Here is a 17,355-nt window from a genome sequence, read left to right as displayed (position 1 = left end):
GGTTGAACCTTCTTCGAGATCTGGCGTTTTTGAAAATAATCACAACCAACCGATTTGGACTATACTTGAATAATAGAAGTCATTGTACAAAATCTCAGGTCCGAAAGGAAAAAGGAAAAAAAAGAAAAGGCCAGGCCGAATCTTGGAAATCCACCACCATGGATACTCATAAAAATTTACTCAAATGAATGTAGAAGGCTATTGGGTTATCAGGCTATAGATCAATTTGGTCAAGACCAATCATTGAAGTTGGAAGTCCTTACAAAAAAGATTACGTGCAACATTTCATACAAATCGGACAACAATTGACACTTCCAGGGGCTAAAGACGTTAAATCTGGAAATAGGTTAATATGGGATCTATATCATGTTATTGATCGATTTTGACCGTACTTGGCAAGGTTGTTGGAAGTCACAGCATAACACCACGTGTAAAATTTCAACCAAATCCGAACAGTTATGGCTTCTAGTGCCGCAGATGTCATTTGAAGAGATTGATTGTTATGGAAGCTATATCAGGTTGTACCCCGATTTAGACCAAATTTGATACGATTTTTAGCAGTGGCAATAAAACACTACATGCATATTTTCAGCTGAATCATATTTTCTAGGGCCATTGCCTTAATGATAAGGGAGCTTTCCCTTTGGTCTGGCAGCAGTTACGGTCATCCTTAACACAATGCCCAATATCGCAGGCAGTGTGTAATACACATTGTTTGTCCTGATAGAGCCGTTTGAAGCTACAACAGCTTCAAAACCCGGCGTGAATATCTGAAAAATGTTCAGCGGTTATTATCCCCTTACTAATGCTGGCAACATTTGTGAGGTATCCTGCCATGTTCAAACTTCTCTACCAAGTGGTGGCGCTATGCGGCTCGCCGTTCGGATTCGGCATAAAAAACCAGGCCCCTTATTATTGAACTTAAACTTTAATCGGACTGCAATCATTTTTGTGAGAGAAGTATCCCCCTGTTCCTTAGTGGAATGGTCATGGGAAATTTAGTAGTAGTGTTTATATCCATATCTGAACCGATATGACCGATTTGCAATCCCCCTACGACCTACATCAATAAGAAATATATGTGAAATATTTCAAGGCTTGCTTTATGTCTTCAATCGCTGTTGTGATTTCGATAGACAACCAGACGTACGGCCGACACATTATATCTGAATATTTCTGTCGCTATTTCGCTGTGTTCCTACAACATCAGTGTTTATACGGCCATTGTTGAAGTAAGATCGTAATTTTTATACCCACCATATCTAATCATTCCTTTTGTAACACCTAGAAATATTTTGATTGTGTTGATATTCTGAGTGATACTCAGGATCAATACCGACTATGATCCGAATCGGTCTATAAACTGATATAGCCCCTATACAAACCGATACCCAGATTTGACTTCTTGATTTGACTTTCTAGAAGTCTCAATTTTTCTTTGATTTGGCTGAAATTTAACACAAGGACTTCTGTTCCGACTTTGAATATCCGGGCCGAGTATGATCTGAATTGGTCAATAAACCGGAATATCTGCCATATAAACCGATTTCGGGATTTGACTTCTTAAGCCTCCAGAGGCCTCAATTTGGCACAATGGTTTCTGCTGGCCACTAACCGGGATTCCCCGATTGGACTTCTTGAGATCACAGCAGTCGCAACTACAATACTTCCCGATTTGATTGTTGTAAAATAATTCAAATACGAACAGAGTTATTAAAGACAAATTTTTAGCTTAATCCACGTTGGTGGGTAGCCAAAATTCGGCCCAGCTTAACATAGAATGCTTTTACATGCTTGATATATTTCTCTCCTTCAACTATGTTACGAATCAATCAATCTAATATAATAATTAAATTAGCAGAAGAAATGTCAAATTAACGGATTGACATAAACATGGAAATATTGCTTTTCTTTAAAAATGTGTCATTGTTTAATTGCTAATTGCAAAATATATAAATTGAGGAAATATCATGATGAAGTTCTAAAAAATATCCATTTCGAAGTTTCATGTGTCTTTCCAATAGCCTATGATAATAATTTACCATCCTATGACAGAATTTTGAGACCAAGGCCAGAGGTGACAAAAGGAAAATATAACAGAAAAAAAATAAAGTTGTAATTTTTCAAATATATGTAAACCTTTGGGCATTTTGTCGCCGCACACAAACATTAAGAGCCATGTCGCATTAAGCCATTTGCACAGAGTCAAGACAAGACGAGGTTATATATGACAACATTAGTTGGTCAACTCAAGCGATATGATGGTGACAGGAAATGCATTTCGAAGAGTAGTTGTTGGCGCAAACTGAAAATGAGGCTAAAACCACAAGAGGTGATGGCAATGCCACTAAAAGCCACAAGTGGCATGGGACTAGTTAAGGAAAAAAGCAGTAAGGAAGGACAAAAGTCGGGCGGTGCCGACTGTATAATACCCTACACCTACCTATAGTGTAGGTGTAGGGTATTATACTATTATACAGTACAATGTGGGAGCTATATCCAATTCTGAAATAATTTTGATCGACCTCAGCGAGCAAATATGTTCAAACTGCAATAACTACGGTTGACAAATGACAACATTATTAGAAATTGCCCCAAATCTGACAAACATATATATGGGAGCTGTATCTAATTCTGAACCGATTTCGAGCAAACTTCTCAGAAAATGTGAAGCAAGGCGTTGTAAAAAATTTTGGGAAAATTGGTTAATAAATGCGATTGCAATGGTTCTAGGAGTGAAAATCGGGCTATATATATATATATATATATACATATATATATATATATATGAGCTATATCTAAATCTGAACCGATTTCTATGAAATTCAGCAACAATATCGATAGTCATAAGAAAATCCTTCCTACCAAATTTCGAGAGAATCGGCTAACAAATGATCTTTTTATTTCATTATTACTGTAAATCGGACGAACATATATATGGGAGATATATCCAAATCTGTTCCGATTTTTTCAAATTTTTTCAATTTCAATAGGCTTCGTCTCTAGGCCAATAAACATACCCATACCAAATGTGGAGACGATCGGATGAAAATTGCGACCTGTAGTTTGAACACAAATTAACATGGACAGACGGACAGACAGACGGACGGACAGACAGACAGACGGACATAGCCAAATCGAATCAGAAAGTGATTCTGCTGAAACTTTGCACATATTCTTTTTTGTATTCCATAAGCAGGTTAAGTTCGAAGATGGTTATATCGGACTATATCTTCATATAGCCCCATATAGACCGATCCGCCGATTTAGGGTCTTAGGCCCATAAAAGCCACATTTATTATTCAATTTTGCTGAAATTTGGAACACTGAGGTGTATTAGGCTCTTCGATATTCTTCTTTAATTTTGCCCAGATCGGTCCAGATTTGGATATAGCTGCCATATAGACCGATCCGCCGATTAAGAGTCTTAGGTCCATAAAAGACATATTTATTATCCGATTTTTCTGAAATTTGGGACAGTGAGTTGAGTTAGGCCCTTCGATATCCCTCTTCAATTTGGCCCAGATCGGTTCAGATTTGGATATAGCTGCCATATAGACCGATCCGCCGATTTAGTGTCTTAGGCTCATAAAATCCACATTTATTATCCGATTTTGCTGAAATTTGGGACAGAGAGTTGTGTAAGGCCCTTCGACATCCTTCTTCAATTTGGCCCAGATCGGTCCAGATTTGGATATAGCTGCCATATAGACCGATCCTCCGATTTAGAGTCTTAGGCCCATAAAAGACATATTTATTATCCGATTTTTCTGAAATGTTGGACAGTGAGATGTGTTAGCCCCTTCGATAGCCTTCTTCAATTTGGCCCAGATCGGTTCAGATTAGGATATAGCTGCCATATAGACCGATCCGCCGATTTAGGGTCTTAGGCCCATAAAAGGTGCATTTATTGCCGGATTTTCCCAAAATTTGGGACAGTGAGTTGTGTTAGGTCCTTCGACATCCATCTTCAATTTGGGTCAGATCGGTTCAGATTTGAATATAGCTGCCATATAGATCGATCCGCCGATTTAGGGTTTAAGGCCCATAAAAGTGTCCAACCACCCACTCCCAGGTAATTTGTGGACACACCCACCGCTTCGACCATGCCGTTCAACATTGCAGAATTTACCAAGACAATGTTATTAGGTCCATTTTATTTAAACAAGAATTTTACTCCATTTTCATCTGAATGTTACAAACAATAGCTGTACTGGCATAGTACAGACCTTAGGGTACAAAAACACTGCACTGTCAAATTTTTGTTCTCTTTTTTTGCAAATAAATCATAATAAACTGTATTAGGTTTTCTCCTTAAGCTAAACTTACTTGTATTGCAATGGCAACCATCCATCATAAAGCTGCAGTTGACGATTGGGAAATTTGTCTTTGGCTCCCTCGCCAAATATCTCATTGTCCGGCGGTATATCACCCACGGGCGCCACTTCATTATTATATTTCGATTTGGGCTGAGGCATACCCAGCATGCTGGCTGTGGCAAGATGGTTATTGTTGACTGTTGGATCACTGTGGCCATTCAAGCAGCTGTAAAGGGAGAGAAAATAAAAAAAAAAGACACATTAGAAAAGGGTTAAAAAGCCAAAAAAGAAGACGAAAAAAAAACACTCCTTTTTTATATCCAATCAGATAAAGCAGGTGAAAAATTGAACTCTATGCGGGGAAGGAGTGAGTTTATTATTATAAGCCATTTAGGTTTATGGCACTCCCTTATTTTGTAAAGCGTTGCCATCAGCTTCATTTATAAATTATGGTAAAAGTGAAAAAGGACATTCGACATGATTTCTATATCCAGTCCTTGTTTTGGAAGGACAGAATATGATGGTGTGTGTGAATCTGTTTCCCATTACCAATATTTTTAAATTATCATTTTTGGTAGATAATCTAAGAAATTTATTACACTCAACAAATTGCACTTTTTGTTGATAACACTTTTTATAGAAAAACGAATTTTTTAAAAGAACATATTTTTTTTTCAAAAATCTAACAGCTTAAACTGGGCGATATCATCATATCAACGCTATATATAAATCTGAACGCATTTAAATAAAACTCAGTGGTAAAATCGTGAGTCATAAGAAAATTGTATATGCAGCATTTTCTGAGGAGTGGTTGGAAAGTGGCCACATTATTGCATTAAAGTCGAAACTGCATAACTGTTATTGTATTTGTTCTAGCCATATTGGAGGTAGCGATGGTCGTCAAGCTCCATAGGTGCGCAAGCTCGTTCCGGCCCATAGGACCGATCGCCACCTGAACGTAATGGACACTGTTTAACTCGCCTTGTCATTACCGAGTTCACAGGCACTCAGTATTTAAGCAAGAGCCAGTGATCGTTATGACATTTTATGTCGATCTAACCATGACAGTCCGTCTGTCGTAGGCACGCTAACTTTCGAATGAGTAAAGCCAGCTGATTGAAATTCTGCACAAATACTTCTTATTAGTGTAGGTCGGTCGGGATTGTAAATAGGATATATCGGTCCATGTTTTGATATAGCTGCCATATAAATCGATTTTGGGTCTTGACTTCTTGAGATCTTGCACGTGGTGTTTTGGTATCACTAAATATGGTTCAAATCGGTTCATAACCTCATATAGCTGCCATATAAACCCATCTTGGGTCTTGACTTCTTGAGCCACTAGAGGGCCCAATTCTCATGTGGTTGAAATCGGTCCATAACTGGATATAGCTGTCATATATGCCGATCTTGGATCTTGACTTCTTTAAGCCAATAGAGGGTGCAATTCCCATCCTATTTGGCTGAAATTTAGCATGAAGTTGTTTGTTTGAAGTTGTTTCCAACAACTGTGTCAAATATGGTTTGAATCGGTCATTAGCCTGATGTAACTGCCGTATAAAACGGTCTTGGATCTTGACTTCTTGAGCCAATAGAGAGCGCAATTCTCATCCTATTTGGCTGAAATTTTGCATGAAGTTGTTTGTTTGAAGTTGTTCCCAAAACCTGTGCCAAATATGGTTTGAATCGGTCTATAGCCTGATATATTGCGTTGCCCAAAAAGTAATTGCGGATTTTTTAAATGAAAGTAAATGCATTTTTAATAAAACTTAGAATGAACTTTAATCAAATATACTTTTTTTACACTTTTTTTCTAAAGCAAGCTAAAAATAACAGATGATAACTGACAGAAGAAAGAATGCAATTACAGAGTCACAAGCCGTTGAAAAAATTTTTCAACGCTGACTATATGAAAAATCCGCAAATACTTTTTGGGCAACCCAATAGTTGCCATATAAACCGATCTTGGGTCTTGACTTCTTAAGCCACTAGAGGGCGTAATTCTCATCCGATTTGGTAAATTTTGCATGAAGTGTTTTGTTATGACTTCCAACAACTGTGCTAAGTGTGGTTGAATTCGGTCCATAACTTGATATAACTGCCATATAAACCGATCTTGGATCTTGACTTCTTGAGCCAATAGAGGGCGCAATTGCATCGGTTTGCATCGGTCAATAGCCCGATATAGCTTCCATAAAAACGATCTTGGATTTTGACTTCTGGGATCACTAGAGAGTGCAATTCTTATCTGATTTGGCTGAAATTTAGCATCAATTAGTTTTTTATGACTTTCAACAACCGCGATAAATATGGTTCAAATCGATACATAATCTGATATAGCTGCCTTATAAACCGATCTGGTATCTTGACTTCTAAAGCCTCTTGAGGGCGCAATTCTTATCCGATTTGGCTGAATTTTTTTACAACGGCCTCCAATATTGTCTTCATCGATCTATAGCTTGATACAGCTTCCATATAAACCGATCTCCCGAATATGCTTTTCGAGTCCCTACAAGGCGCAATTCTTATCCGGATGGACTGAAATATAACCCAATGACTTCTACTGTGGTCTTCAACATTCAATTTACTAATGGTCCGATTCGGACTATAACTTGGTTTTTTATCCGATTTCGATGAAATTTGAAACAGTGAGTTGTTTTAAGCCTCCCGATAACTGCCCCAAATATGTTTCAGATCGAACTGTATTTAGATATAGCTGCCATATAGATCGATCTTCCACCAATGGGATTAATTATATTATATAAATATATTTCATCCGATATGGACTTTTAAGGCAGTAAAATCCACAATTTTGGTCACATCTCTACAATATAGGGTGCGAGATGTTCGATTTCATGTCCCAGTATGTGTCATAAAAATTGGCACAGGTTTCGATATAACTCCTACATAATCTCTTATCCGATATGGCCCTTTAAAGATGTGTAAATCCAAATCTTTTGTCCTATGGTAGAAAAATCTTACAAGGTTCTATTTCAATAGGGATCAAAATAAAAGTCTGACTAGATTTCGAGATAAGTTCTACATAAAAAAGTACTACATACACTAGGTGGTGTAGGGTATTATTGGGTTGCCCAAAAAGTAATTGCGGATTTTATAAAAGAAAGTAAATGCATTTTTAATAAAACTTAAAATGAACTTTAATCAAATATACTTTTTCTACACTTTTTTTCTAAAGCAAGCTAAAAGTAATAGATGATAACTGACAGAAGAAAGAATGCAATTACAGAGTCACAAGCTGTGAAAAAATTTGTCAACGCCGACTATACGAAAAATCAGCAATTACTTTTTGGGCAACCCAATATATAGTCGGCACCGCCCGACTTTTGCCTTTCCTTACTGGTTATTACTTGTTTCATCTTTCTCTAGGTGTAACTTCTTACAGGTTATCATTATTAAAACACCATGCACACACACCTTTTCTGTATTGGATTTTAGGTCATGCACCAAATAAAATAGACAGGAACAAAAACTTTGGTATATTAAAACTTACCCTGGAGTTGTTGTGCTCACCGTCACAAAATATGTGATAAGCACACTGAATAGGACAATCAATATGGCGATAATGCATGAGAATATGGCACACGTTTTCGATACAAAGATACCCGAGGGTCGTCCATTGAAGACATACTTTTGGCCATTTTTCGTTTTTAGTTGCCCTCCTGAAAAAAGAAGAAAACAGCCTAAATTAGTTGTTTGTTTAGTAACCAATTGAAATGCCATATTTTATAATTTAAATCAATTGTCATAAAAACCGCTTGGCGTTAAAGATCCTTAACTAAAAAAACAAAAACAAAACAAATATGTGTCCAGGCTAGTGGCCAGATATATGGATGGTCGTTTAGTTTAATGACTTTGTTTGCTTTTCTTGTTTTTTCTCGCCACAGCCACATCATAAACGCCTCTATTCACCACATCTCACTTTAATTGATTTTTTATTAGAAAATCGTCTAATACAATTTTTACGATGCTGTGGTGAACTTTGGATATGTTGCATTTTTTTTTTTGATACTAAAAATTTATGTTTTATAGCTTCAGTTAAGACTTACTGCAGTGTTAGTTTGTCTTGATTTTTTTAGCTGCTCCTCTAACACATTTCTTTAATTGCATGAAACGATTGAAATGCAGTTTTCATTAGTTTTAAGATTTAGAAGAAATATTTCTTGGAATTTCAAACTAACAAGGAAGCTGTTTTCTCTTGTTGAACTATTGACGCAGCATGAGATCAATGATTTTTCCAATGAATTTTATTAATGATATGTGCTATTTATTTGGCACTTCTCAAAATTGTTTAAATTAATATTGAATTGTTTGCGTTGGCATTTTCATTATAAGCAGAAGATTGGATGAATAAGTTTTGTAAGATTTGGATGGCTTTGCATGATGGGTGGTCTAAGTTTTATAGCCGAGTCCGAACGGCAGGTCACAGTGTGACACCTCTTTGGGGAGAAGTTTTAACACGTCCCTGATGAAATATAAGCATTGTGTTCTACTCTCAAATATAATTTGTTTGACCCCCATATTGCCATTGGATTAAGGGGAATATATGGAATGAGATGTCTCCCATACACTTGGGCCAAAAAAAGAAATCAAATTCGTTTTCTAATCTCAAATACCTTTTATTTGAGGCCCTTATGGCAATCATCAGCAAATATGACCGGTTTAGGCGGTGGGCCCTAAAACACTATTCACATCGTGCTCCACTCTCTTTGAGCCCCAAATTGTCATGGTGAAAAAATACATCATATTTGGGGGTTACCATGGGGGGTGGGACGTCCCCTATACAGTTAGTCCCGAAAGCTTATATCAGATTTGTACGCTACTCCCAAATACCTTTGAGCCCCATATTTTCGTAGTCGGTAAACATTTTCCATTTGGGAGGGGGGTGTATTGGGGGTTTGACGAGGCCACACGGTGCATGGCACCGAAAATAAATATCAGATTCATATTTTTCTCTAAAATACCTACTATTTGAGCCTCATATTGCCAAGGTCTGTAAATGTGTTCTTTTTGGTGATGCATTGGGGAAGGGGCTGCCCTATAGACATTTTTTAACCAAATGTTAATATCAGATTCATGCTCTACTCACAAAGATCTTTCATTTGAGCCACATGTTGCTATGGTCGCTAAGTTTGTTCTCTTTGGGGGTGTTTTGGGGAAGGGGCGACTCCCCAAACACTTGGTTCCACATTTGGATATCACATTCGTATTTTACTCTCAAATACCTTTTATTTGAACCCTATATTGCCATGGTCAGTAAATGAGTCCTTTTTGGGGGGTGTTTTGGGGAAGGGTCGACTCCCTAAACATTTAATTCCATATTTGAATATCAGATTCGTTTTCCACTCTCAAATACCTCTCATTTGAGTCCCATATTGCCATGGTCGTTAAATATGTCCGACTGGGGGGTTTTGAGGGGTTGGGATGGTCCCCTTAAAACTTGGTCCGACAATTGGATTTCAGATACGTTTTCTTATCCTCAATACCTTTCATTTGAGTTCCATATTGTCGTAATTGGTCTAAATATATATTTGGTAGGTTTTGGGGGTGGGGCAGTCCCCTAGGTACCCCATCCGAAATTTGAATACCAAATTTTTATTATTAGTTTACTATAAGAGAGCATACAAAATTTCGCTTAAATGGAAAATTAGGGTAAGGGGGAGGGTCCGCCCCCCGCCCATTCAGATATTTTCACCACCCGACAAGAAAGTCGGATCAACCGTTTTCTAGTCTATATGGAACAGACAAACACAAATTGATTTTTATAGCCTCCACCCTAGGATGGGGGATACTAATTTCATCATTCCGTTTGTAACACCTCAAAATATTCATCAAAGACGCCCCCGTCTGTCGAAAGCACGCTAACTTCGAAGAAGTAAAGCTAGGCGCTTGAAATTTTGCACAAATACTTATTAACAGTGTAGGTCAATTGGGATTGTAAATGGGCCATATATATTTCTGATCGTCGTAAAATTCTAAGACGATTTAACGATGTACCATTTGTTGTGATTACGTTACAGTCTTCAAAAATTAAGATATTGAGTTGAAATTTCAATGAGCCAAATCAGACTGTATTAGTAGCTGCCATATAGACCGATCGGGCGATTTAGGGTCATAAGACCATTTAAACTGCATTTTGTATCCGATGTCGTTGAAATTTGAAGCCATGAGTTGTACAAGGGGCCCCAAAATCCTACCCGAATATGGTGTATATCGAGCGAAATTCACATATCGGTTTCATTTACAACGATATGTCTATTTAGGGTCTTAAGCCCATAACAAGCGTATTTATTTACACATTTCACTGAAATTTGAAACAGTGAACTGCTTTCGGACCATATTTATATATGAGTGCAAATTTTCACCCAAATTTTCTTCCAAAAACAGCAGTGCCCAATATAACGCGTTTCAACTTGTCTAAGCTTTCTTGTATAGGATACTGTTAGACGTGAAAGCCGGGCAATGACAAAGGAAATGCTCCAACGTCTCATCATTTTCCCAGCATGCCCTACACATGCTATCACTTGCCGAACCGATTTTACATAAGTGAGCTCGTAGTCCTATGTGTCCCGTTATGATACCAGTAGCTTTACTCCTTCTTACTTGCTCTCAGTAAAAGGCTCGTCTTCTCACGATCCGGGTCACTTCATAGGATTTTCGCTGTCCTACCGACCGTTTCGCTGTTCCACAGGGTTGCATGCGCATTCGTAGTCCACTCCCTTAACTCGGACTGCGTCTACCCGAAAGGCTTCGGGTTAACCAAGTTTATTGACGCAGTCCTCTGGCCTTCACCACCAAATCGTCGTCTCAAATCGTTCCTTCCCCCTTACTTCGTTATGGCCCGGCACCCAAACAATGCGAATTTTGCCATCCTCAGAGAAGGCGTTAATCTCCTTCTTACACTGCATGCCTGTTCGTGACCTCACCGTCCTGGTTTTTATTGCCCTTATGGCAATTTTAGTGACGGAAAAGATGGTCGCACTCAACCTCCACCATTGTGATATAATCGAGGCGACGAAAGGAAACCTGGAAGAAAGGGAAATAGTTTCCGATCGGATACCTGAGACTGAGGAATGCGATTAACGCCATCTCCGAGGATGGCAAAATCTGCCTCGTTTGGGTGCCGGGCCAGTAAGAGGGAACCAAAGGTCTGACGATTTGGCGGTGAAGGCCAGAGGACTTCCGTCAATAAACTTGGTTAACCTGAAGCGTTTCGGGTCGACGCAGTCTGAGTTTAGGGTGTGGGCGATGAATGCGCATGCAACCCTGTGGAACAGCGAAACAGTCGGTAGGATGGCGAAAATACTATAGGGGGATCCAGATCGCGAGAAGACGAGGCTTTTACTGAAAGTAAGTAAGCCTTCTTACTTCCTCAGGACTATGAGCTCACTTATGAAAAATTGCCGCGGCAAGTGAAAGCATGTGTAGGGCATGCGGGGAAGATGATGAGACGTTGAAGCATTTCCTCTGTCATCGCCCGGCTTTCGCGTCTAACATATAGCGACACTTAGGTAGGGAGATTATAATAGACCTGAACCAACTTAGGGGAGTGGCATGGAAAACAGTTAAGGATTTTGTAAGCAGCACGGAATTACTAACATAGATGTTCTTTTTTAAGGTTACTATTTTATACCGTCAACCATAGATGGGTGTATACTAATTTCGGCAATCTGTTTGTAACACCTCGAAATATGCATCTGAGACCCCATAAAGTATATATATTCTTGATCGCCATGTCATTTTAAGTCGATCTAGCCATGTCCGTCCGTCTGTCCGTCCATCCGTCCGTATGTTGAAAGCACGCCAGCTTTCGAAGGAGTAAAGTTAGCTGCTTGAAATTTTGCACAAATACTTTTTATTAGTGTTGGTCGGTTAGGATTGTAAATGGGACAAATTGGTCCATGTTTTGATATAGCTGCCATATAAACCGGTCTGGGATCTTGACTTCTTGAGTAAGTAGAGGGCGTAATTCTCATCCGAATTGACTGAAATTTTGCACGTGGTGTTTTGGTATCAATTCCAACAACTGCACTAAGTATGGTTCAAATCGGTCTATGTTTTGATAAAGCTGCCATATAAACTGATCTTGGGTCTTGACTTCTTGAGTCACTAGAGGGCGCAATTCTCTTCCGATTGGGCTGAAACTTTGTATGAGGTGTTTTGTTATGACTTCCAGTTATGACTTTGTTATGTCCATAGTGGCACGGGGCGGCTTAATATCTGCACCCTCTTTTCAACCTAACCTAAAGACTGTTGCATGATTTCAACAAGTAAGAGCGTGTTAAGTTCGGCCGGGCTGAATCTTATATACCCTCCACCATGGATCGCATCTGTCGAGTTCTTTGCGCTATCTAGAGGCTCAAGAACTCTAGATCCCAGATCGGTTTATATGGCAGCTATATCAGGGTATGGATTTGGACAATACTTCGCATAAATGTTGGAAGTGATACCAAAACACCACGTGCAAAATTACAGCCAAATCGGATAGGAATTGCGCACTCTTAAAGCTCAAGAAATCATGACCCAAGATCGGTTTATTTGGCAGCTATATCAAAACATCGGTCGATTTGGCCCATTTACAATCCCAACCGACCTACACCATTAAAATGTATTTGGGCAAAGTTTCGAATGGCTAGCTCTACTCCTTCAAAACTTAGCGTGCTTTCAACAGACAGACGGACGGACAGACAGACGGACGGACGGACGGACGGACATGGCCAGTTCGACTTAAAATGCCACCACGATCTAGAATATATACACTTTGTGGAGTCTTAGACGCATATTTCGAGGTGTTACAAACGGAATGACGAAATTAGTATACCCCCATCCTATGGTGGAGAGTATAACAAACGCTCGGACATGACTAGATCGTCTTAGAATTTTAAGAGCATCAACAATATATACTCTATAGGGTCATAAATCGACATTTCGATGTGTTGCAAACGGTATGACAATTTTAATATACCCCCTTCCTTCGGTGGTGGGTATAAAAAATTAATATATTTAAAATTTAACATAAAAAATGAACTTGTTGCTCCCAACTCTACAAAATTTTCGATAATTTTTTAACATCATTCTGTCAAACACATTTGGTTTGCAGGATTTTTCCTTGAAATCGTATCTCCATATCGAAATTGTCATTTAAATTTGAAGAGTCGTAATATTAGTGTAATTTTTTTTTTTTGCATACAAAAGCCAGAATTTAAATCATTTCCATAAAACCCACATTCGCGCATGCTTATTGCCGATTAACTGACATTGCAGTGCTTTTAAGGCTTAGAAGAGATCATTAAACTCTTTGCGAAAAGCGCATAAAAAGTTCAAGCAAAACAAAACAAAGCAAAACAATTGACTTGCAATGGTTGGACTATAAGGCCATTAGTCATTTGATTTGTTGTCGTTTTTTTATAGACACGATTTCGAAAAGAAACGATTCTTTCAAACTTGCTTAAGAAGGGGACATTGCATTCTTTGGTAGGGATGCCAATGAAGAGAATTTTTAGAAATTCCCTGCACACAACATTCCTTGAAATGTTGCAATGCAGAAAATGTTGTTATACTCGACACAAAAATCTTCTTTCCTTGGTTATGGGGGCTCCCCCAAAACTGCCGCCATTGTTGTCCGCATAAATCAAGTCTTTTGTTGGCTACCCTAACAATGATAGATGCGTATGGGCAGACAGCATGTTGTTGTGGCCACTGTTTACACGTAAGTGGGGTGCCCACGTGTTCAGCATAAATTCAACTCAAGAATGAAGACCTCTTCAGATATCCAAACGTTTCTCTTGCTCCCGCCTGCACTCCCCTGGCCATAGGCTGTTTAATGAACATTTCACAAAAGTGTGACTTGTATAATTTGATCATATTCATGTGAATTCAATCTACCAACAAATGGACAGACATTTATGACTTTTTTTAGCCACTTTGTAGTTGTTTTTTTTTTCACCCGTTGCAACTATGAAATGAAGCGATTCTTCTAAAGGCAAAAATCCAAATAAGATATAAAATGGGTTAATTGCCATCGCATTAGATTGGGGGTAATGGTGATGGGTTACATGGGCTCGTTAAGAGCGACGCCATAAAAACTTAACAAATTGTCGACTGGGTCAATTTAAAAAGTCTTATTCCGGGAATAACAAGTACCGAGACATTGTGTGTTCTTGTCTTGTATTGTCTCTTAAAAATATGAACAAAAGCCATCGTCATCATTTGGAAAAGCAGCAGTCACCTCAAGGTACATTTAACTCTAATTTGAATAGACAACGATCACCAAACCAAACCTGAAAAAACGGTTGTATGTTTAGAAGAAAGAAAGGATTTCCTGGGAAACCACATATACCAGGTATGTGTGTGGGATTTGAATTTTGTATGGGAAATGCTTTAGTAGTAACAAGTAAAAGCGTGATAAGTTGGGCCGGGCCGAATCTTATATACCCTCCACCATAGATCTCATTTGTCGAGTTCTTTTCCCGGCATCTCTTCTTAGACACAAGAGGATAAAAGAAAAGATTTGCTCTGCTATTAGAGCGATATCAAGATATGGTCCGGTTCGGATCACAATAAAATTATATGTTGGAGACCTGTGTAAAATGTCAGCCAATTCGAATAAGAATTGCGCCCTTTGGGGGCTCAAGAAGTAAAATAGAGAGATCGATGTATATGGGAGCTGTATCAGACTATTGATCGATTCAGACCATAATAAACACGTATGTTGATGGTCATGAGAGGATCTGTCGTTCTATATACCCTCCACCATGGATCGCATTTGTCGAGTTATTTTCCCGGCATCTCTTCTTAGGTAACAGAGGATAAAAGAAAAGATATTAGAGCGACATCAAGATATGGTCCGGTTCGGATCACAATAAAATTATATGTTGGAGACCTGTGTAAAATGTCAGCCAATTCGAATAAGAATTGCGCCCTTTGGAGGCTCAAGAAGTTGAATAGAGAGATCGATTTATATTGGAACTGTATCAGACTATTGCCAGATTCAGACCATAATAAACACGTATGTTGATGGTCATGAGAGGATCTGTCGTTCAAAATTTCGTTCAAATCGGATAATAATTGCGACCTCTAGAGGCTCAAGAAGTCAAGATCCCAGATCGGTTTATATGGCAGCTATATCAGGTTATGAACCGATTTGATCCTTATTTGGCACAGTTGTTGGAAGTCATAATAAAATACGTCTTGCAAAATTTCAGCCAAATCGGATAGGAATTGCGCCCTCTTGAAGCTCAAGAAGTCAAGTCCCCAGATCGGTTTATATGACAACTATATCAGGTTATATATCGATTTGAGCCATACTAGGCACAGTTGTTAGATATCATTACAAAATACTTCGTGCACAATTTCATTCAAATCGGATAAGAATTGCGCCCTCTAGAGGCTCAAGAAGTCAAGACCCAAGTTCGGATAATTTGGCAGCTATATCAGGTTTTGGACCGATTTAAACCATGCTTTAGACAGTTATTGCATATCATAACGAAATACGTACTGCAAAATTTCATTCCAATCGGAAAAGAATTGCGCCTTCTAGAGGCTCAAGAAGTCAAGACCCAAGACCGGTTTATATGGCAGCTATATCAGGTTATGGACCGATTTGAACCACACTTTGCAAACTTGTTGAATATCATAACAAAACACGTAGTGCAAAATTGCATTTAAATCGGATAAGAATTGCGCCTTCTAGAGGCTCAAAAAGTCAAGATTCAAGATCGGTTAATATGGCAGCTATATCAGGTTATTGACCGATTTGAACTATACTTGACACAGTTGTTGGATATCATAACAAAACACGTCGTGCAAAATTTCATTCCAATCGGATAAGAAATGCGCCTTTTAGAGGCTTAAGAAGTCAAGACCCAAGATCGGTTTATATGGCAAATATATTAAAACATGGACCGATATGGCCCATTTACAATCCAAATCGACCTACACTAATAAGAAGTATTTGTGCAAAATTTCAAGCGGCTAGCTTTACTCCTCCGAAAGTTAGCGTGCTTTCGACAGACAGACGGACGGACGGATGGACGGACAGACGGACGGACAGTGCTAGATCGCCATAAAATGTCACGACAATCAAGAATACATATACTTTATGGGGTCTCAGACGAATATTTCGAGTAGTTACAAACAGAATGACGATATCAGTATACCCCCATCCTATGGTGGAGGGTATAAAAGTACGTACTAAAAAGTCCAGAATTTTTTTTCAGGCTTCGTTACTAGATTTTTTTACAAAGAAAAAAATCCTAGACTTTCTACTATGTATTTGCATAATCTTTATCATTACCCATTGAAAAGGCTATTGAGAGATTACAATGGGCCAAACATTAACTTCGGTGGATTATCCGATATTAAATGTCCGGTATTATCCTCTTCAATCTCACCTACTTCGACTAGGATATGGTTGCCCAAAAAGTAATTGCGGATTTTATAAAAGAAAGTAAATGCATTTTTAATAAAACTTAGAATGAACTTTAATCAAATATACTTTTTTTACACTTTTTTTCTAAAGCAAGCTAAAAGTAACAGCTGATAACTGACAGAAGAAAGAATGCAATTACAGAGTCACAAGCTGTGAAAAAATTTGTCAACGCCGACTATATGAAAAATCCGCAATTACTTTTTGGGCAACCCAATACTATGTGGTGCTTAATTATTTCATCTGCTTTAGGTCTACGTGCAGATATCCGCCGTTATCCTTCCAAGTTCCTCAAGTAATTTATTTATTTTGTAACAATCCAATCGAATATATATAGAGGCTTATATAGGCGCAAGAAATCATATCGCTGTATCGATAGCTCTCAAAAACCCATGTCCAAAACAAAACATTAGTAGACGACATAGGAGTGAGAGCAGAGACAACGGAAAACGCATTTTCCACAGGATATGACGGCACTCACGGAAACACCGGAATCTTCAAATATTAAGGTTGATCGAAGGCTTATCATTACAGAATTTGTGGTTAATGAAGCCTTCAGCGTTACTACAGCAGGAGGCTGACTATCTGGCG

General features: G+C 38.5%; 1 protein-coding gene across 4 annotated transcripts in view; it reads right to left on the bottom strand.

Moving 5' to 3' along the window:
• The window catches only part of LOC106083827 (aminopeptidase N), a 324,056-nt gene that overhangs the window by 43,085 nt on the left and 263,616 nt on the right, over positions 1–17,355 (bottom strand). For all 4 annotated transcript variants that reach the window (XM_059362206.1, XM_059362205.1, XM_013247081.2 and 1 more), the window contains 2 exons: positions 7,831–7,999; positions 4,330–4,545 (listed from right to left, as the gene is read on the bottom strand). In XM_059362206.1, the coding sequence (XP_059218189.1) occupies positions 4,330–4,545; positions 7,831–7,999 (385 nt within the window). The remainder of the gene's footprint in view (positions 1–4,329; positions 4,546–7,830; positions 8,000–17,355) is intronic.

The sequence above is a fragment of the Stomoxys calcitrans genome, chromosome 2 (assembly GCF_963082655.1).
Source record: "Stomoxys calcitrans chromosome 2, idStoCalc2.1, whole genome shotgun sequence".
NCBI lineage: Eukaryota > Metazoa > Arthropoda > Insecta > Diptera > Muscidae > Stomoxys > Stomoxys calcitrans.
The sequence above is the reverse complement of the archived record's forward strand: the minus strand, read 5'-3'. Positions and strand labels throughout refer to the sequence as shown.